At 40.7% G+C, this 23,411-nt stretch overlaps 1 protein-coding gene across 1 annotated transcript in view; it reads left to right on the plus strand.

The window, feature by feature from the left end:
- The window catches only part of LOC5572105 (protein timeless homolog), a 233,217-nt gene extending 215,593 nt beyond the window's left edge, over positions 1-17,624 (plus strand). Inside the window, exons 13-15 of the mRNA XM_021849051.1 lie at positions 6,436-6,536; positions 8,234-8,955; positions 16,766-17,624. Coding sequence (XP_021704743.1) covers positions 6,436-6,536; positions 8,234-8,955; positions 16,766-17,512 — 1,570 coding nt within the window. The 3' untranslated portion in view covers positions 17,513-17,624. The remainder of the gene's footprint in view (positions 1-6,435; positions 6,537-8,233; positions 8,956-16,765) is intronic.
- The last annotated feature ends 5,787 nt before the right edge of the window (positions 17,625-23,411 follow it).

The raw sequence follows: 23,411 nt of genomic DNA on the forward strand, positions 1-23,411 counted from the left end.
ATCGTGGACAGGCGAAGGCGCAGGTTACGAAGATTCGTAAGGCGTTGGATGGAATGGCTGGAGCTGGATCCGATCCTCCGAATATGGCTATGCTGGCTGTGTATTCCAAGAAACTGGATCGATTCTACGAAGAGTATCGCCAGTATCATGAGCAAATTATTGGTCTCATTTCCGACGAACGGATGGACGAGCAGATCGAAGCGTACGATTTGTTCGAAACGCAACACACTGAAACGTGTGCGTTGGTTGAGGCAATTATGCAGTCAATTACTGCCACTCCAAATTATGCACAAGGGAATACACACCAGGCACAGGAACCTCCACGCATAATTGTACAGCAGCAGCCGTTGAAGGCACCGATTCCTTCCTTCGACGGGAAGCCAGAGAACTGGCCACGCTTTAAGGCCATGTTCCTGGATGTCATGCGAACATCAGCCGATTCGGACGCCATTAAGCTCTATCATTTGGACAGAGCTCTGGTCGGCACTGCTGCCGGGATAATTGATTCGCGCACGCTAAGCCAGAACAATTATGCCCATGCGTGGAAAATCTTGGAGGACCGATATGAGGACAAGCGTGTCATAGTGGACATCCACATCAATGGCCTGCTGGAACTGCCGAAGTTACATCGGGAGAACGCGAAGGACTTGAGAGCGCTCATCGACAAGGTCACTCAGCACGTTGATGGATTGAGTCTACTCGACGAAGAGATGACCGGATTCTCCGAACGCTTCGTGGTCAATCTTCTGGCAGCGGCATTAGACAAGGACACGAGGCTTCAATGGGAAGCTTCCATACCCCACAAGCAGCTGCCAAATTATAAAGATACAATCGATTTCCTGAGCAACCGTTGTGCTGTGCTGGAGCGCTGGGAAGGATCGTTGGCCAAGCCGGCCGCCACATCCAAGTCATCAGTTCCGGTGAAGTATCCTGGACATCAACAGAGGAACACGACATCGAAGTCTTGTGCTGTTACTACCAAGGAACGAACGTGTGAGCTGTGTGAATCCGGAAACCATCCGGGGTACAAGTGTGAAGCCTTCCGAGAGATGACAGTTGCTCAACGCCAAGCCAAGGTAAGAAGTATCAGAGCTTGCTTTAATTGCCTTAGGGTGGGTCATGTGAGTAGTGCGTGTTCTTCGTCGTATACTTGTTCGAAGTGTCAGGCAAAGCATCACACTCTTCTTCATCCTGACAAAAAGGTGTCGCAGTCCTCTCAGTTTGATTCGCAGTCAGCTTCGAAATTGGTTTCGCAGTCCTCTCAGTCTGACTCGTCGTCTACCTCGAAATCAGTTGTGCCAATCGCTAAAAACAAATGTAATTCCGTTGAACCTCAATCTACTCCAACAGTTTCATGTTCTATGAAGCAAGTTCCTCGTGTATGTACTAGCTTGTTAATGACAGCAAAGGTTCATGTGAAAGATGCGAATGGGAATCTGAAAACTTGTCGTGCATTTTTGGATTGTGGTTCTCAAGCTCATCTTGTGTCGAAAGGTTTGGTTAAATCGTTGAATCTGCCGTGTTTTTCCACCAAGGTTGATGTTGTCGGTGCCAATGGTCAGCAGTCCTCCATCTCCGAAATGGTCACGCTGGAATTGCGTTCATGTTACTCTGATTTCCAAGGTCAATTGCAGTGTCTAGTTGCTGGTAGAGTTGCAGGTTTAATGCCGTCCGTGCCTATCGATATTGAGCAATGGAATCTACCTCCTGGCCTGCCTCTTGCAGATCCGGATTTTCACATACCAGGTGAAGTCGATTTGTTGATTGGGGTACAATTGTTTTTCTCGCTTATGATGCCGGGACAGTACAAGATAGCTGATAATCTTCCCATTCTACAAGAGACTCGTTTGGGATGGGTTGTCGCCGGTTCCTTTGAAGATGTTGATACATCTCGTGTTGAACAGCATTGTTACACCGTAACTCTGCAGAATCTTGATGATACTATAGAAAAGTTTTGGTCGGTTGAATCAGTGGATTCTTGTAACCTTCTGACCAGTGAAGAGCAATTATGTGAAGAAATTTTCTGCTCCACTACGCGTCGTGATCCAAATGGTCGCTATGTCGTTCAATTACCGTTGAAAGAATCCGTTCACCAGATGGAAAGTAATCGTTCTGTTGCCTTGCGTCGTTTTTTCATGTTGGAACAGCGGTTCCAGAAGGATTCTAATCTGAAAAGACTTTATGTTGATTTTATTAATGAATACAAAGATCTCCACCATTGTGAACTCATTGATGAATCTCAGGATCCTCCCAACCTTTTGAGGTATTATCTTCCACACCATGCGGTGTTGAAGCCAAGCAGCTCTTCAACGAAGTTGAGAGTTGTTTTTGACGCTTCATCGAAGACAAAGGGCCCTTCCCTAAACGACTCGCTCATGATCGGCCCAGTAATACAGAATGATCTCTTCTCGATAAATCTTCGCTTTCGCTCACATCGTTATGTGTTCTCTGCCGACATTAGTAAGATGTACAGGCAAATTCAAGTAGACCGTGCTCACACACCACTACTTCGAATTTTCTGGAGAGAGAATCCTACCGATTCGTTGCAAGTCCTTGAATTAACGACGGTGACGTACGGTACATCTGCTGCTCCATTCTTAGCTACGAGAGCTCTTCAACAGCTTGCCTTCGATGAATGTACTCGTTACCCGTATGCGGCTCAGATTGTGCTCGAAGATTTTTATGTTGATGATGTCCTGACGGGTGCTGAGACCGTAGAGGAGGCAATTCAACGTCGTGTTGAACTCACTGAACTCCTTAGCTGTGGAGGTTTTCCCATCCACAAATGGTGTTCGAATGAACCAACCATTTTGGATACGGTTCCGGAGAAAGACAGGGAGAAGTTTCTGTCATTCGAAGATTCTGATATAAACCAAGCTATCAAAACGCTTGGCCTACTTTGGGATCCAGCAGAGGATGTTTATCGCTTTCATTTGGATCTCCCAAGCCTCAACAGTTCTCCACCTACCAAACGTAACGTTTTGTCGCAGATAGCGAAAAGTTTTGATCCTCTGGGACTAATTTCACCTGTTGTCGTATTTGCGAAAATCATCATGCAGCAAATTTGGATGAGCAAATTAAAGTGGGATGACGTTCTGGACGGTAAACTATTGCAAGCTTGGATTATGTTTCGGGACACGTTGAGTCATATACATGAAATCAAAATTCCTCGATATTTTGGTGCAGTGAATTCCACTCGTTATGAGATTCATGGATTTGCAGATGCGTCCAGTGTAGCATATGGAGCGTGTCTGTACATTCGAGTTGTTACTCAAGATGGAGTAAAACTGTCGCTCATTTGCAGTAAGTCAAGGGTTGTTCCCATCAAGGGATTGACAATTCCTCGATCTGAACTTTGTGCAGCCTTGCTACTCGTTCGTTTGTTTTTGAAGCTCCTTCCGGCTGTAAAGTTGGAGTTTCAGTCCATTCATTTTTGGTCGGACAGTCAAGTTGTCCTGGCATGGTTAAAGAAACCACTACCGCAACTGAATCTCTTCGTTCGCAATCGAGTATCAGAAATCGTTGAAGGTTCGTCTGATGCCGATTGGAATTACGTCAAATCTGCTGAAAACCCAGCTGATATCGTTAGTCGTGGTCAACCTCCTCAGTTGCTGGTTTCAAATGACCTCTGGTGGTATGGACCACAGTTTTTGCGTAATTCTACATATCGAATCGATGAGCCAGAGCTTATTTCCGATGACCAACTTCCTGAATGGAATCCAGTTGCCAACACTTATGCAATGTCTGTGCCGGAAAGTCTGCCAGTTATGACCGCTTTCGAGTCCTTTCGGAAACTGCAGCGTGTAATAGGATATGTACGGAGGTTTGTAAGAAATGCAAGATCCGTCAAATCTCAGCGGATCACTTCTCGATATCTGACGATACAGGAAATACGTGAATCGATGAATGTGATAGTGAAGTATGTCCAAAAAAGCGAGTTTTCTGATGAAATCTGTCGTCTAATGTCGAATGAACCATTGCGTCGTCTTGGTAGTCTGGGTGTAATGTTAAAGGACGATATTTTGCGAGTTGGTGGAAGATTACGTAATGCCACTCTGCCGTTCGGTGCAAAGCACCAGATGTTGTTACCGGATAAAAATCCGATTGTCAAATCGTTGATCAGAACATTGCATAGAGAAATGTTGCACATTGGTCCGTCTGGTCTCATCGCGTTTATACGTCAAAGGTTTTGGTTGTTGAACGCCCGATCTGTAGTTCGAAAGATCATCCGTAGTTGTGTAACATGTTTCCGTCATAGTCCGCAATTGCTGCAGCCTTCGATGGGCGATCTGCCAGAAGTTCGTGTTGTTCCATCTCCGCCGTTCTCCAAGTCCGGCGTTGACTTTGCAGGCCCGGTCTTCATTCGTCAAGGGGGTAGAAAGTCCACTCTGGTTAAGGCTTACATTTGCCTTTTTGTTTGTATGTCAACAAAGGCAATTCACCTCGAATTGGTTTCGGATTTATCTGCCGCGGCTTTCGTAGCAGCGCTTCATCGATTTGTCGCTAGGCGCGGTCTCGTCGAAGAGTTGTTTTCGGACAATGGGTCAAATTTCGTTGGCGCCAAGTCCGAGTTACACAGTTTGTACCAATTGTTCAAAAGTGATCAATTGCAAGGAAAGCTGAACGAATTTTGCCATGCCCGTGAAATCAAATGGAGCTTTATCCCTCCGCGTGCTCCGAACTTCGGAGGTCTGTGGGAGGCGGGTGTGAAGAGCACCAAAACGCATCTTAAGAAGGTACTCCGTGACGCTTCTTTGACTTTCGAAGAATATTACACCGTTCTAACTCAGATCGAAGCAATCCTCAACTCGAGGCCTCTGTTTTCCTCCTCATCCGATCCTAGCGAGCCTGAAGCAATCACTCCGGGGCATTTTCTTATCGGTCGTGAGTTAACGGCTATCCCAGAACCGACTTTGGAAGATACTAAAATCAACAGATTGAGTCGTTGGCAGCTCGTTCAGCAAATTCGCGATCATTTTTGGAAACGTTGGTCTCGGGAATATTTGAACACTCTTCAAACGCGGCAAAAATGGACGAAAGGATGTAAAAACGTTTCTCCAGGGATGGTTGTTTTGTTGAAGGAAGACAACATTCCGCCGCAATCGTGGAAGTTAGCTCGGATTGTTAACGTGTTTCCAGGGTCTGACTCCGTTGTTAGGGTTGCAGATGTCCAAACGGTTAACGGTGTTCTCCGTCGTCCAATTTCTAAACTCGCCCCTCTACCCATTGAACAAGATCTCCAATTGAATGCGTAGATTCTTTTCGCCCGGGGAGAATGTCCGCGCACAGTGCGAACGTTGTATAGTTATATGTTTATGTTATTCCTATTTATCCTCACCCTTAATCCAACATCCCAAAATTCCACCCTACTAACCCCGAGTCGGCCACGGGTTTTTTGGCCCACCTCTCACTAACACATTTGTATCGTAATGGTCTGGATGCGCACTACCCACCCGAATGGCAATAAGTATGTATTGGCTGGCGGCTGATGAGCGATGAGCGGCGGCTAACCACATCAGCAGATGCGACGACCAACATCACCCGGACTGAGCGTGGAGGGAGATGAACATGTCGCAACATGTTTGTTACGTTCCACCGACCAATGACGACGAGGCATGAGCTGATTGGTGGGTGGCGAATCGAGGAATAGTATATAAGAAAATGAGTTTGTTCGCAGTGTATCAGTTTTTCATTCAACCTTCGAGCAATAAACATCGGTTAAGTTGCAAAGTGAAAAGTTTCTCTTTTATCTTGGACAGCCAAAATAAAAACAGCCTTTTTGAAGGCTTTTGAGTTGTTTTGGAATAATTCACCGAGTCGAGCTATCGTCAGCTGCTGTTCCCGCTGGCACTCTCTTCAGAGGAAGGAGTTGCCCATCCGTCAAGTGTCCGTGATCGGACAATCTGACCCGGAAGGAAATCCAAAAAATATTGTTGGGGGGGTGTGGGGTCCTAGTGTTGTGGCTAGAACTCGCGCCTCTCACGCCTAGGACCTGGGATCTTTTCCCATCACTGTAATAGTCACTTATAACGTGACGACTTCCTTCGGAAAGTAAGTAAACCCGTTGGTCCCGAGATAAACTACTAGCCCAGGGCTAAAAATCTAGTTAATAGAAAAAATATAGAAATTAAATAAATAATAATAACATTCATAGAAAAATGTCCAACCGGATATTAGATTTTTTTTGTCTCCTTTTATTTAGTAAACTATTTTTGTCAAAATACCTACGGAGTAAGAATAACTAATTGCCTTCAGAACGAGCCATAAAGATTTTTAATTAGACGTGTAATCACAGATTTATGGACAAACCACTTTCACATGTTTTTAAACTTTTGCACGGGAGTGTATGCCACGAGGAGTGTATAAATGATGATTTTTCTGCTTTCCCGACGCTCGTCGCCGGGTTTTTTTTTTTCTCATCCGGTCTACAAACAGCGGCACCGGCGGACGAATGAAAGGTGCATGGAACGAGGAGCAGGAGGAAGAGCTTCGGCGACTGTTCATGGAAAATCAAGAAAATCCCGAAAGCGATCAAGGTAAGAGAAGTTTTTCCTTCGTTTTTTTTTTTTCGAATTGCATGCACGACGAGGAAATGGAAACGGGATCAAGGAAATTATATAAAAAATCTTATCTGTCTGTGAGTTCCTAGCATTTTATTTTGCGTAAATTGAATTGAGGTGAAAGCTATCGCCGGCATTCAAGGGATCCATGTGAGGTGTATTGTATTGTTGAAATTGTGGGACAGTCACGTTTCACTTACTTTAGTTCAATTGTAAAAGAGCATAAGCTTTTGTATCACCGCTGAAAGCTGATATCCAAAACCACTTTTCTTTGGGCTTATCATTATGACTATAGATTTGCATTTTATCAGAGATTAAATAAAAAGACACATATTTAAACCAACTGTACATAAATTTAAGAACACAATACCAAGATACGCTAAGTGCAATTTCTATCGTTGCATCCTCTCGTAGTTTGACATCGATGGATTGTGTCGTTAACAGAAGAAAAGCACTGATTGTGTCAGCCAAAGTACTTCTGACAAGAAATTCTTATTTAGTTTAACATGTAACAATACAGCTCAAGCGTAAAAGAAACAGTCAACGCAAAGCATGTTACCAGTTGGGTAACATAAGACAGTGTGGAGCAACATCTATCACTGTCACAGAAATAAGTTCCTGCTGGTGATGGCGAATTTAGCAAAAATCCAGACAGATGCTCCGCGTTGCAATCTAGCTGCGTACTGCCGAAGCATTGTATATCGTGCACGCTCTCGTCGTAAATGAGATTTTTTCAATTTCGGTTCCATGTTAGTGATGGATTCCATTAAGCTATAGATAATGTTTTATTGGGTTTAAACCGGATTTGCGGATAAGTATATTCTAAAGTTCCTAACTTTGCTGATTGAGGAGAATAAAAGTTTTTCAGAAATTATTGTATTACAATGTACTACTATGATTCAAATTCCGGACATTCTACTGTATTTAAAATGTTTCAAATATTCCCACTTTTCCAATTCCTAATTTTAAAATCTCCTACTTAATAGGATCGTTTTAATGAGCGCGTTTCTCTCAGGAGTCTATCCAACGGTTTGTTGAGTTTAATTTAAAATTTGTCTTTTCCAAATACAAGTTCCATATAATAATAGCAGATAGGTCGATACGCCCTTGTACATAAAAAATCTAATAAGATCCTGAAATATTTGATAAAGGCTTATTTTAAAATACGATAGAGTGTGTTGTTGGTACTACTTTAGAAAGTTTTCCCGCTCAAATAATGGCTATAGCATATTAAAATTTTATTTGAAAAATTGGTCCAAATATGAACTATGAAATGGTTACTCTTTTCAAACTTTATTCTCAGTTGAGGCTCCATTGCGAAATTCAGTTGTTTCAATCTAAATCACTGCTATCGTCATTCAAATTTAATTGCTTCTGGAACATCGCTCAAGCACTAAAAGTTTTCTATCCTTCCTCTCGACGTGCTCACCTGGGCTGACGAGAGGTAAAGGAAAAAGTCACAAATCGCAATCAACGTCGAATTGTAGTTTTTATGCTTCCATTTTGTTTTCTGTTCATCATACCTACCGCTTTCCTAACTTTCCAGTTTTATCTTTTTGAAATGGTGCAAATCGCTTTTAATTAATTCTATTATCTACAGAATTGCTCTTCCTGCCCCCTCTCGTGACCACGTTATAATCATGTTCGTTATGCTTCGTTTGGTTCTTTCGCAGACGTTATCGACTGGATATTGGACAACTTGATTGACAAGTCGCGCACCCGGCGAGCCGTTATTAAAAAACTTAAAGAACTCGGACTGATATTCAAGGCGCCAACGAAGAAAAGCAACGCCGCTGCCAGCAATAAGCACCTCTGGACCAACGAGCAAGATGAAAAGCTGAAACAACTATACGATGAGCACCGTATGAACGAAAATGTACTGGCAATCATCACCGGGGAGTTTGACGGAACGCGCTCCAAACAGTCTATAGTCAAGCGGATGCTTTCGCTGGGACTCATTGCCGACAAGTCCGAGGTGAAACCTCCCAGAAAATCTCGCTCGAAGAAAAAGCCTGCCGAAGGTGGGGATCCGATGAGCAGTGATGGTGGTTTAACATCCGATTCTGATGACGACGTAGACGTTAATCGTCTAACAAGACCGACAAACTCAATTTCCTCAAAAGCTAAAGCCAAACGAAAACCGCCTGCAGCATCGTCGTTGAACTTCCGTCGACTTCGAACGATCATGTCGGAAATCGAAGAATCCATGAAGGAAGCAATTGAATGGCTTATGGAGTCGTTTACCGAAGCTTGTGCTGACTACGAGGAGGACTCCGAGGATCCAGACGACGGAGTGCCAGTGGTTCCGGTTATGCAAGCACAGCGAGAAGCTTTAGAAAATCCGCAGTTTAAGGAGCTTCTCAAAGAATTGGGCTTGGAAGCACCCGCTGAAAACGTAAGTTTTACCTAAATGTAAATTGACCAGGCGTCCCAGCTTGTGCGGGACAGTTCCTTATTTAAACCAGCTGTCCTGCTTTACCAAGTTGTTTTATGTGATACATTGCATATAATTCGATGTAAATTGATACGGTGCCAGATGGGCCACTTTTCGCTTTGAACGTTTTTACAAAGTACCGTAAAGTGCTGTAATTCAGCGCACCTAAGGCCCTTATTCCGCGCATTTTAGAATATTTAACAAAAATCGGAAATGATAATTTTAATTGCAATTATGACGTATTACTATCATGTACAAATAGCGTTATGGGTAAATGTCAAAAATTTCTTAAATTTCGACAAATTTTGGACCATTTTTAGTTTTGTGTAGTAACGATCGTAGTTATAAGGTAAAATGATCTTGGTTCAATTCCTGTATTTTTTTACCACATAGTAAGTTTAGCCTACTTCAACATTCTTATTTTGGTAAAATTAGTGATAATCCTCATATTTGACATTATTATTTTCAAAGTTTTGAAGAGTGAAAAATAGTTTTCCAAATGACACTCTAAAAATTAGCTGTTTTATCCTCGGTCAGAGATATTCCGGGGCAAGATATAAATAGGTAAAATTTACTTGAGAAACCCATTATCTTTCAATGCTTGTGATTTCCGAAGATATTATCTTGAATTTCTAATGGTATTTATCATCAATTAAATCAAATTTGACCCATTTAAAAAAAATCAATTCCTGGGATTTAACTTAAAAAATTATTCAAATTATTGTTTGTTGATATGTATTAAAACAAAAAGTTTTGTGGAAAACGGATACCATATGCTAAGTTCACAATTGTATGTGGTTTTAAATTTCACACTTTTCCCTTATTTTGAACATGCTGCTCATCTTGCCCCACTGGTGCAAACTGTTTGAGTTAAGAAACCGTAGGGAAGTGTGGCAGTGGGCTAAGTGGATCATTTGTCCGTAATAAGCATAAATACTTTAATTTCGAATGTTTCACACCTGTGCTTCATTTTAGGTTATATTCTCACATACACACTGATACTTTTGCAAAACTGATACTACACGTGCACTAACACAAGCAAACTTGTTGACTGCAAAAATTATTCATTTTAAAGTTGTTTTCTGTCGATATAAAATCCATTGTATCTCTGCCAAAAATCGAATACTATTAGTTTTTTCAACACATGGTGAATATTTCTGTTCTAATTGTATGAATCACAATGAAACAACTGTAATTTTTGTAAATCAATACAGATTTATTGATCATAGTACACTTAACGCAACTTTTCATTCCTAGCTTGAATTTGCCAAATTAATCTGAGAAAATTTTAACTAATCCATCTAAATGTGTTGTACAGTCTTTCTAGTACAAAAAAAAAATGAAAATTGAAAAATTCAAACAAAATTTTTTGTGGTTTTGCTAAGCTGGAATGCAAAAGAGAAAAATATACAAATTCTCCAACTGAAAGCGTATTATCGTACGTTAGTTTCTCATTTGTTATCCACAGAAAAAAAAAGTTAGAATTACATTATTCACGTTAGCTGAAAATAACAATGAAGTTGGCTATGGATTTTGCTGTATCCACTTACCCCACGGTACCTTAGTTGAGAACTTACTCAAGGTCGAAGCTTGTTATCGCATGTCGAACTCAAATTGAGGAACTGAATTCAGCCAACTCTGTAAACCTTGTATGGGTACCTGGCCATTCTTCCATCGCTGGAAATTAATTGGCTGATGAGCTAGCTCGCGATGGAGCATCACATGACTTCATTGGTCCTGAGCCAGCTGTTCCAATTTCGAAGTGCTGGGTGAAGCTTCAGATAAATTCTTGGGCGGCAAATCAGCACAAGAAATATTGGAATAGTTTGGAGTCGTGTCGTCAAACAAAATTGTACTGAGCCATCTCCAAGGGCTGCGAAGTATTTAACAATTCTGTCAAAGTATTGCAATCTCTTGGTCAAAGCGTTGACAGGTCACTACCGACTCAACTATCACATGGCAAATATTCAGCGTGCTGACTCACTTGTGTGTGATAGTTGTGACTCCGATTATGGAACTTCATATCACCTGATATGTAACTGTCCAGTTTTTTCGCAAATGCGATTCCAATTACTTGGTAAACCCTCATTAAGTAAAACTGAATACAGAAGCCTGAATCTTCAGGATATTCTGTTATTCTTAACCCGCTGTGATAATGAGCTCTGATTTAATTGTTTCCTGAGTCTTTACACTCATGCGTTTTGGGCACTTTTTAGGGCGCTGTTCGAACACATTGTGGTATGGAGCTACATGCTCTCATTTCGCTTATGCGATCTTCCCTCTTCAAGGGACCCCACTCCTATTTCCTTCCATCTTTCCCTTCCCTTTCCTCTCCCATCGGGTAGATGATGAAATAGGCTCAAATATGGCGATGGCACAAATCTCCCAACTGGTGGGGAACGTGCCTTTGGAGCCGGCCTTCTGATACCTGATACCTGGATTTGAGGCCCCAAGTTTTACCAAAGGTTCGCCGGCATTGACCGAAGGCCATACAAGCTTTTTTGACTCTGAAATCAATGTGAGCTGTCCATAAAAGTTTGGAATCTAGAATGACTCCGACATACTTTACTTGATCAGTCACATTAATCTCAGTGCCAAAAAGACGTAAAGGTCGAATTCCATCGCGGTTTCGTCTTTCCGTAAAAAGAACAATAGATGTTTTATTCGGGTTAACCGAAAGGCCATATTGGCGACACCAACTCTCGACTACCTGCAGAGCACTTTGCATCAGGTCGAATAGGTTGCTTATGCACATACCAACTATCAGAGCTAGATAGTCGTCGGCAAATCCATAAGTTGGAAAACCGCTATTATTGAGTTGCCTCAATTGCGTATCTGCAACGAGATTCCACAAAACTGGTGACAAGACTCTCCCTTGGGGGCATCCGCAAACACTCAATTTTCGAACCGCTGCTTGACGCAATGTCGAGAAGAGATGTCGGTTTTTCAGCATTTGATGAATCAAATTGGTAACCATTGTAGGTAGCCCATGATTTCGTGCAACTTCCAATATGGCATCGAAAGACACGTTATCAAAAGCACTCTCAATGTCCAAGAAAACTCCCAAGCAGGATTGCTTCTGAGCTGAGAATGCTTTCTCGATGTCGTATACAACTTTGTGTAGCAGAGTGACAGTGAACTTTCAAGATTAATAAGCATTTTGATTCACATGACTGGGAGGCATGTTTGCCAAATAAACATCACGGATGTGATGATCGATAATGCGTTTCAGATATTTCAGAAGAAAAGCGGTCAGACTGATTGGTCTGAAACTCTTCGCTTCTTCATACGACGTGCGTCCTCCTTTCGGTGTAAACTTCCCTGTAATATCACGCCAGGATCTGGGAATATACCCGGTAGCAAAACTGCTTACAAGTTGCTTTTTCAAAATATGTTTGATAAGCAAATTTATTAAGTGCCTGTTGAATCGATTCAGTAGTTATGATACTGCGAAGCCAGAGACTCATAACTACATAAAAAGACATTTGGTTCATCCGTAGATGCTATGTCCACACATCCGGGGAAGTGTGTATTGAATAAACATTCTAAAACTTTTTCATCAGAAGAAGTAAAGTCACCATTAGGTAAGCGAATTTCGTTCACTTGGACGTCCTTAGATTTTGCAAGGATTCTGTTCAGCCGACTGACTTCATTCAACCTGGAAACATTTGTACAAAGATTTTCCCAGCCGGATCGTTCAGCAAAACGAAGAGCCTTCTTGTAAGCCTTGCGAGCCGACTTGAACGACAGTGATTCAGCTGAACGGCGTCTGTTCCAAATCCTTCTACATTGTTTCCTGAGTCTAGTCAGATCGGGATTCCACCATGGGGTCCCTCTTGTAGCCTTCACAGACCGCAGGAGACATGCTTCTTCAAAAGCTTCCATAATGTAGGATGTTGTAGTATCAACGGAATCATCCAGATCACTTGGATTTTCAATGGACGGAGAATATTCATGAAATTTGGTCACAACCAATTCAATAAGAGTTCCCAGTTTGTTGACCGGGGATTAATAAAACGCAAAGTCTGCGCAGTTTCATTTGAATGTTCAAAGAAGATGTAGTGATGATCAGATAATGATTCCTCATCTGATGCATGCTAATTCGTCAACTCGTGACTGATTCTATTCGAACAGAGCGTTATGTCTAACACTTCTTCTTTATTAGAAACCATGAAGGTTGGGCGATTGCCTATGTTACGTGATGATGTGATGAGCATTAGCATCACTGCCCACAATCAGTGGAAGGCCTTTTGTTACGCAGTGTAAGACAACTCGTTTGAAGTCATCCATTGGGGATTGTTCATCATGTGGTAAATATACCGAACAATAGACGTATTTCCTGTTGACGTCACCAACAGAAACATCTATTGTGACAGCATATACATCTCTGGTAGTTAACTCAGAAATGAGTGTAGCAACGATTGCGTTATTAACGAGCACGAATGCGCGGGGTATGACACGCGAGTTCGTCATTTCATTTCTACTGAAAGCAGCGAAACCTAGGTGCACAAGGTTACCTAGATAGAAGTTTCCCTTTCCCCGATAGTAAGGTTCTTGAACTAGCGCCACTTGGGCTGTACCATTTTGCATGAGTCTGCAAAGATTGATCGTTTGATTGTTCTTTTATGGTGAAGATTGATCCGATCTAACCTAACCGTATCCACTACCCAAACTAGGCAAGTTTAAGCTTTAATCCCAGCACGAAAAAAAACCGGCAGCGAAAAAAAACAGATCGGTATCTATCGAAAGTTGCCAAAGGCGAAAAAGCTCAGATACACTGTGTAAAACGCATAATGCGAAGCCATATAGGTGATAATTTAAATTAAATAGCAAGATATTCATAGTCCCACCAAAGACAAATTAAAGACCTCCATGTCCCTTGCAGTTGCTCAAAATTTTATGGCTCATAAGGTAATCTAGAATGCCGTGAAAAGTGTACTGCGATCTGTCAAACTTGGGTACCTTTGGCACTGCCGAGGGACCAAATGCAGTACTAGAAGTGGTACCCAATTTCAGCCCGAGTGCGACGGACCTGGTCCCACCCTTATTAAGGGCCCAATTTTATAAGTCGAATCGACCAACAACGACTCGACCGGAGTCACTGTCGACCAAAAATGTTGCTCGACTCGGCTCTGTCACTCGAGTTTATCGACAGTTGTCACTCTATGTGACTGGATTACTATGAGAGTCGACCTGTGACATCTGAAATATGCATGCATACTTTGATCGACAATGATTACAGACGAGTCACTAAAATCCGCTCGATTTACAAAATAGACCCCCAAGCCTCAGATTAGAGACTGAAGAAGGGCAGCCGATTATCTCAAGTTCACCTGCGCCATTGCTCCGTGTAGCACAGGAAGGGCACAATACTACAGAGGGTGCCCTGGTACTCCACACGCTCCGTTTGCGGTTAAGTTTCATTTAGACCCCCCTAACCATTCATTCCTTCCTTCCTTAGCCGAGTGGTTAGAGTCCGCGGCTACAAAGCAAAGCCATGCTGAAGGTGTCTGGGTTCGATTCCCGGTCGGTCCAGGATCTTTTCGTAATGGAAATTTTCTTGACTTCCCTGGGCATTAAGTATCATCGTACCTGCCACACGATATACGAATGCGAAAATGACAACTTAGGCAAAGAAAGCTCTCAGTTAATAACTGTAGAAGTGCTCATAAGAACACTAAGCTGAGAAGCCGGCTCTGTCCCAGTTGGGATGTAAATGCCTAGAAAAAAAAAGAAGAAGAAGAAGAACTATGCATTCCTAGGCACGGTACGCATCACACCATAATGTTACCACCGGAAATTGAAACAACCGCTACCGACACTACGTGGCTATCTAGGCTGCTCTGGAAAAGGAGGTAAATATTGACTCCTATTGATAATAGGACTCCTGACGTGCCCAAGCAGCCACTTCAAACGAAGTCATGATAAGGATTCATTCATACATTTCGTATTGCTGAAAATTTCCATTTTAGACACCCATAACCAATTATAAAAAGTGATCCGCGAGCCAACACGTCTAAAACCCCTGTTTTTTTAGAAAGACACTTTAATAAAACCCATCAAATTTAGCAATTTAGGAACAAAAACGAACTATTTCGGGTTTTAGGTTTTTTTTCTCATAAAACATTGTTTATTTTCGGCACTTGTTATCTTTAAAAAAAATCATCTTTTAATTATGTGCATGTTGAACAAGTCAAGATTTTTAAGGTGAAACAGTGAACTTTTAAGATCGCACCAAAACATCAAAGGCACAAATCTTGCAAAGAAAGCATCCAACAATATTGCACTTTTTATTTTGGCTTTGTGCACTAGTGGAAAACTTGAAATAAGAAGATCAGCAACGTTTGCCAACTATTTCTCCAGTTTAGTGCCTTGGAAACGTGAGTAGGGGCACAAGTCGGCCATCTGTGGTGTTGGCGTAGATAAGAGAATTAAAACACAGTCCTTCTTCTTCTTTCTGGCGTTACGTCCCCACTGGGACAGAGCCTGCTTCTCAGTTTAGTGTTCTTATGAGCACTTCCACAGTTATTAGCTGAGAGCTTACTATGCCAATGATCATTTTTGCATGCGTATATCGTGTGGCAGGTACGAAAATACTCTATGCCCTGGGAAGTCGAGAAAATTTCCAACCCGACAAGATCCTCGACCGGTGGGATTCGAACCCACGACCCAACAACACAGTCCTGTAGTTGCCAAACTGGGCAGCTTCAAAGCTGCAAATATATTTGCTTAATAATAAAATTATTAGCCTATGTAGTACAGGTTACTTACATTTCTGTGTACTTTTAGTTTTTAACCTGCGCCAACTAATTCTATTACGCTAGTTTAACTATTTCTCTTTACTACAGAGAACTCATATGGTGTACATACTGCGTACCCAACGGAAAGCAAACTGACTGTGAATGCATTTCGGTGTCAATACTGACAAAATGTTTCGCTTCTAAACTATATCCTAAACCAGATACAGTAATTTCTCGATTATATCACGGATCCAAATTTTTTTGGCGTGATATACCGAAACGTGATAAAATGAAAATGTATTTTTCTGCTGTATAATTTCCATCAAAATGTTAGATTTAAATGGCAGAAATAGAGCAAACAAAATGAAAATTATGTAAGAGATGGGTCAAAGAGATATATGATAATTGTTAAGGGTTATTTTTCAATGTAAAATGTATGAATTTCATACAATTATTGTGATTGATAAAATCGAGAAACTACTGTACAATGAGAGATCCATCTTAGATGTGCATGTAAATGTAGATAGAGTTAGCTGATTTCGGTTGCTTCACCACATCTATCTATTGCGCACAGTGGTTGCGGCAACATTTGGATTCTAAGATATTTCATCTTAAGGCTTATATCTTGGGGGATAACAGATGTGAACGCAGAGTATTGTGGAAATATATGTGACTTCCGACCATACATTTTGTAAAGACCTACATATTTATGCTGCAAATAAATCCAAAACGTAAATGTCCAAGGTAACTCCGTCTGACGGTAGTGCAGCAATTGTATTGTATTACCATCATATATAAATAGCGGTCTGCGTAAATGTTAACATTTTATGAAAATTTCTATTGTTTTTGGACCAAATGCGCGGAACTAGGGCGCTTAAGGGTACCAGACCCAATAAGGTTCACCGACCTATTTGGTAACATTCAAACAATGCATGAAAACTGTAAAAAAATAGTAGTATATATTATGAAAATTTTACCCTAAGGTTTATATATGATCCTTGTGACTAAATATTTTCACCTTTTACTTACAGGAAGCATACTGGCGCATTCCGATATCGATGAAACCTGACGATTTGCGACTTCGCGTAGGAGTCCTGAAAGGTGAGCATCAATCAGCCGAAGATGAAGCTGAAGATGGGTCTCAGCCTTTGGCAATAGAAAATGTTGGCCACCCTTCGGACGATGAGGACGACACAGAAGTATCGGATGAAATTTTCAGCGCGTGGCGTAACAAGACAAACATTTTGTACAGCAAGAGTGACGACGAGAGTGAGATTCGCGAACCACTCAAGCCCAAGGCGACCAAGAAGAGCGCCAAAAAGCCAAAAGAACCGAAGCAAAGGAAGAAGAAATCCACCAAGTTCGATCTCAACGAGTTGGAAAAGCAAAGTGGTGATGAGGCACTAATGGAAACTACTTCAAGGCTTAGCGATGGTGAACTGGACAGTCTGGATGATTTCCCTAGCCATCGATCACTAGTGGTGACAAGTGACGAAGATGAAACCAACGAAACCCTCACAGAAAATACCACCAGTCGGCCAAAGAAGAAGAAATCCAAAATCGTGTTGAACTCTGATTCGGAACCGGAATCGGATAGCGAGCAGGTCCGGCTTGTCGTTTCTGAGGACGAAGACGAGCGTAGTAACGATGGTAGCGCCACTTCCCTAGGAATTAAGCGAAGCCGACCCGTAACTTCCGACGTATCGGACGAAGAAGACAGTGGGACGGCGAAGAAGACCAAACGTAGGGCGATTATCAGCGATGACGAAGAAGACTGATTCTTTCAAACAACTTAAAACAAACGTCAAGTTAGAATGTAATTTTCTTTGTCTTTTTTTTCTTATTGATTGACTGCGTTCACAATTATTAATCACATTTATTGAAATTCAATTGATTTGTTATTTTTCATCACATACCGAAAGTTCCAATTAGCTTCAGTATAGTACCGTGACCTGCTCTAATTCCGTGTGTTGCCTAATACCGTGTATTTGGGAATTATGTGGATTTTTAGCATATTATATTATTTATTTTTCTAAATGATTGTCACAAACGTTAGCACATTAAGTAGTATTTAGAAAGCCAAGACAAACTTGAACTAAAGTTCCACACACAAACAAACAAAAATGATGTTAGAATGTAATCGCCTGGTGCCAACACACGGTATTAGGGCACGGTTGCTTATGTGTTCCAAATACCGTGTTTCAGTTATAATTCCAAAATGGCGAAGTGAAATATATATATTTTAGTTCCCGAATCAATCATGCAAACCTCAATACGTTGTTTAGTACAAAAGTTTTATTTGTGATGCACTTCGTTCATTCAATTGAGAGATGTTTCAAAATGTGACCTAGCAGTCAACTGTAACTATGGTTAAATTTTCAAAATGGTTCAAATTAATTTTTTTATGCAAAGTATATTAAACGGTCTACTATATAAAACATGAACGACTTGAAAATAATCATACGGTATTTTTATCTGATCGATTGTAACTTGAGTTTTTTTTAACCTCACGGTAATAGAGCATGTCACGGTATGGGCACAGACAAACAGACGTAACACTGGCGAAATTCATTTAACGGGCATTTCAAATTCGCGAAATTTGGAATCACACATCGTTTTTCTGATTGTATAACATTTTGTAACAACCTACCATGACCCCACAGTTATGGATCAAATAGTGTAAAGTCCAACCTATAAAGTTCAATAAAACGACATGGAAAACGTAAAATATTAATTCCAAAGCACGAAATGCATCGTTTTAAATAGGAACTTCGGTTGGTAAGCTGACTTTTGTCAAAAACACCGTTATTTAGCGGTTGAATGTTGTGCTTAACATTACAAATGGTAGAAGACAACATGGGAAAAATATGTTTTACGTCACTTCATATGAAATTTGAGCTATCATCAAGCTTGAGTGAAATAAAACTGCCTTTTCACATGATTACATTCAAAAATTATGTGCTTTAAAGAACAAAAATTTAAAATAAAAAAAAAATGTTCGGGATCCCTAGGTTGTTTTTTTTGGGGAACACGGCAAATGATAGCTAAAATCCTTTATTTCCGAATGGTGAAAGATTTAGCGATGTCTATTTTTTGTGATAATATTGTTCTACCAGCACGCCGTGTGTGCGTGTTCGAATCTGTGCAGATATTTTCGGAAGCATCCGTGGCCGTAAAAGAAGTGCGTCAGGTAGAAGTACGCTTCTCCATGTTTTCTGGTCGTCCAAATCGACCTATTAGGAATGAGTCGGTGGGTCAACTTTTTTTTCTTCGATCTAGCGAACTTTGCGGCAAGTGTGCCACCCCTGCTTTCAATTAAAACTACAAAATGTATTTTCTCTTAGAGCTTAACAATGATCAAAATATGATGAAAATTGCATTATTTTTTACGTGTTTACATCGACTTTAGTAAAAAAAAAACAAATTTCTCATGGTACAAAGCAGTGATTCCCAAAGTGGGCGAATTCGCCCCCCTGAAGGCGATTTTCAGGCTCAAGGGGGCGAAAATTTGTAAAACAGGATTTGGGGGGCGAAAAATCCATAAAGGGGGCGAAAAAGCTAACACGGGAACATTTGAAAAAATACATACACACAGGTTAACCAATTCCAAACTTTAGTAAAGTCCAGGACTATTTTACCTTAGATTGTTATATTTCTAATAATGGTCATTTTGAAATTTTGATAGACACTAGATGATTGTCAAACACAAAATGTTTGTGTTCTGCATTCAGGTATTTTAATATCATGTGAGTTTTATGAATTTTCACAAGGTCGGAATGATTAGTCACAGATAACATTTAAATCTCACACCATATTTTGGATGTACAAAATATGTGTCTGAGATTTTGCGTTTGCTTGGAAAACATTGCATTTGGGGGACGGATCTGGAGTAGTGGTTAGAACACACGCCTCTCACGCCGTGGACCTGGGATCAAATCCCATCCCCGAGATAGTCACTAAAAAGATTTCAGTGACGACTTCTTTCGGAAGGGAAGTAAAGCCGTTGGTCCCGAGATGATCTAGCCCAGGGCTAAAAATCTTGTTAATAAAGATAGAAGAAAAAACCATTGCATTTGGTTCAATTTTGAAGAGTTTCGCCCCCAACTATGCCTATGTATACATTACATTTAAATAACTGAAACTGGGCAGAACTTGTATCGAAGACTTATTCAATAGCCTGTAATGCACGCAAGATATTGTTGAAATTGCTATTATAAATTAAAGTCCTGTAAATCATTTCTAATAATTGTGAGTTATCGTTATTGAAAAATATTTTTAAATGTGCGTAAGAGTTATTGTATTACGATTCTAAGGATATGCGAGTCGAGGATAAATTATGGCGCACAGCGCTGAATTAAATAATTGAATCACAAATCAGGGGCGATTTCAGATAAATACAGGTCTCAGGGGGGCGAAAGTTGAAAAAGTTTGGGAAGCACTGGTGCAAAGCATGGAACTTCATCTCAAGAAGAAGCACAATTTTTTTTACTTATGACGACAAAACTGAACGTTTGTTCAAAGCCGCCTTGAAAGGTCTCTCAAGTGACTATAAATCACCTGAAGAGATCAAAAATGGAATAAATGATTTACTTGGATTTTCCCCAGTCCAAGTAATCATTATGAAAAAGAAAACCCAATTTTATTTAGTTCCCTTTAACAAAAAAAGATCTAAATAATATTAAAGCTTTAGAAAAAGCAAAACTTTTGTTTGATGTCCGTGTGACATGGGAACATTTCCAGAAACCTGGAGGATATTACCAGAACCCCACTCAGTGCCGTCGGTGCCAAAAGTGGGGCTGTCCAGTGAAGGAAGATACCGATAAATTCATATGCGCCAATTGCAAGGGCAATCATAAGTCCAATTTTTGGGCTTGCCCTTCGCGTAATAGAGTCGTCGAGGCTCGTGCCAGACAGATGAAAGATAAAATCCGTTACGATAACGGTCGTTTCCGGAAATTACCTGGTAGAATATCGAACAATGCTCATTTTTCAGTTAACGATCGCTTGTTTAGGAATCATATCCATCATTAGGATCATAATCATGCTCATTCACAAACTAATTTTAATCCGTCGGCTAGCGGGTTCGAATATTTTAATTTCGGATGTATCTAACCACGGAAAATTCTTGGCCGATATCGTAGCAGGTGATTTGAACTCCTCCCCTATTCGTACTATGAGTACCCATTCTAATTGTTTCAAATCAAATGGAAAAACCCCCGAAAATTCTAACGGTAAATCATCAAATGTACGCACTTCAAGTGATATGTCTGCCTCTGATTATTATTTTCTAACTGAACAGTTGAATCTAATGATTGATGCAATGTTCAAAGCCACCACTATGTCTGAAGCAATCCAAGTTGGTGTAAAATTTACTAATCAAATTGTTAAATAATAATTTAAATATTTTAAATTGGAATGCTCGTTCTTTGATTGGAAAAGAGGACGAGCTAATAACGTGTATATAGCAGTTATTATTGAAAGATATTTGAAATCTGGATCCAAACTCAGAAGAGATTCTAACTTTTTTGTTTATCGTAATGATCGACTTGATGGGACATGTGGGGGAGTTGCAATCATCATTCATAGGCGTATATTTTATCAACTGTTTTCGTCATTTGAAACTAAAGTTTTTGAAACTTTAGGTGTTTCAGTAGAAACACAGCTTGGTTAATATACTTTCATAGCTGTCTATTTGCCTTTTCAATGCTCTGGGCAGCAAGTTAATTTGCTTCAAACTGACTTGCGAAAATTGACTCGTAATAAGTCAAAATTTTTTGTCATTGGTGACTTTAATGCCAAGCATCGGCCATGGAATGATTCTCAAAGTAATTCCAACTGTTGATAGATCGACTGTAGTTCGTTGTTTGTGATATATTGGCTTTTCAGTCTTGACAAAATTAAAAACTGTTATTTTATTTTGTCCAACGTTTCGGTCCGTAAGTGTAGAACTAGCCCTCGTGCGTTAAAATACACTCAAATAAAGATTTAAAAAAAAAAAAAAAAAGTTTCGGTCCGTTTGGGACCTTCCTCAGGGACTCTGGAAATTTATTATGTTTTCACCAGTTGGCAACCGCTCTTCGTTCGCGATACACTTTTATCACCGAAGCTCCCGTTTAACAAGTTTTCGTGGTTCCTGTTGCGATAGAATTTTGTGTTATACGCAAAATGTCGCCGCATAGGAAAAACACCTTGGTAGTGGATTTCAGTACCCTGCCAAAACGTCCGATTCTAGATCAGGTGGAGGAGTTCCTGAAAAATAGAATCGATCTCGATATGGCCGACGTCAAAAGCATTCAGCTTCATCACCTCGAGAACTGCGTGTTCATAGAAATGAACAACGCAAGCGTTGCACCGCGTCTGCAAAAACTACACCACTTAAAACACTCCTTTGTTTACGAAGGAGTTGATTACTTCGTACCGGTGTATGTGGATGGCCCCAATACCATCATAAAGATCCACGATCTGCCACCACAAATGCCAAACACGGTGATCACCAACCATATGCAGCAGTATGGTAAGGTTATCTCAATTCAAAACGACGTTTGGAAGAACTATTTCCCTGGGGTTCCAAACGGCGTTAGAATTCTTCGGCTGCGGATTGAGAAACCACTGCCATCATACGTTGTGGTCGATGGTCATCGCAGCTACATTAGCTACCTGAAAAACGATACGAAACAACAACAACGCACATCATCAACCACAAGCAAAAATTCAGCAACGCAAGGAGGACCTAGCAATGGCAAAGAGAATGAAAACGACGACGCACCATCGGCTCACCCCGCCGTTGACTCAAGCGACGATGACGATGGAAAGAAAACGATAACGACGACGACGACAACGCACATGCAACAGTAGAAGCTAACGGGAAGAGACGGTTGTCGACTGAGACTAGTAGTGGAACAACAGAAGACAACAATAAACCGAAACGATCTTGTAGTCAAGGTGGCCAGAAAACTGACGCAAAAAATGAGCACGAGTGGAAAGTGTACCAAACTCGGTCTAGAAAAAAATGAAAACGAAATGAATTGTAATGTTTTATTTTTATTTACTACAGACACGAATGCACTAAATAGTGTAAAGTGTCTCTAATAAAAAAAAAAAATATTATGTTTTCATAAAATTTTATGTGTAGTTTTAATGTTATTGAATTTTTACCAATTGTTACAGTTCTTTCGTCCAGTGTGGTTCGGTAGAACCTGTAACTGTCTGGTGGATCGATTTTTCCCGCACGACAGCAGCCAGTTTAGGATGCTTTTTCGGTGGGAAAATCGAACTTAAAGCTGCGCACCGGAATTTAGTACCTGATCCAATATCGATCACCATTGCTTTTCGTTTTTTGTTGTAGTATTCGTGTGGCATGTCGTATTTGACACATTCCAGCGTAACGCGACACCACGAGGAACCGACTTTCATTATCAAATTAGGCATGTTCTCGGAAATATGCTTTGTGACCATGTGATAAAACAGGTTTTATATCATGCATATTAAATGTACATGATGTTGTGATATTCATTTTGAAACATAACACTGCATATATGGTAATTAAAAGCAGTTGCATTTCGTAACGCGACACCATCGCTGAAATGCCCTTTTTGAAACGTCACTCTATAATCGCCTATATCTGCTCTGCTATAATTTTTACAATCCGGGATTGTTCTAGGCAATCCTTCTATGTAT

This window comes from Aedes aegypti, chromosome 1 (genome assembly GCF_002204515.2).
Source record: "Aedes aegypti strain LVP_AGWG chromosome 1, AaegL5.0 Primary Assembly, whole genome shotgun sequence".
Lineage (NCBI taxonomy): Eukaryota > Metazoa > Arthropoda > Insecta > Diptera > Culicidae > Aedes > Aedes aegypti.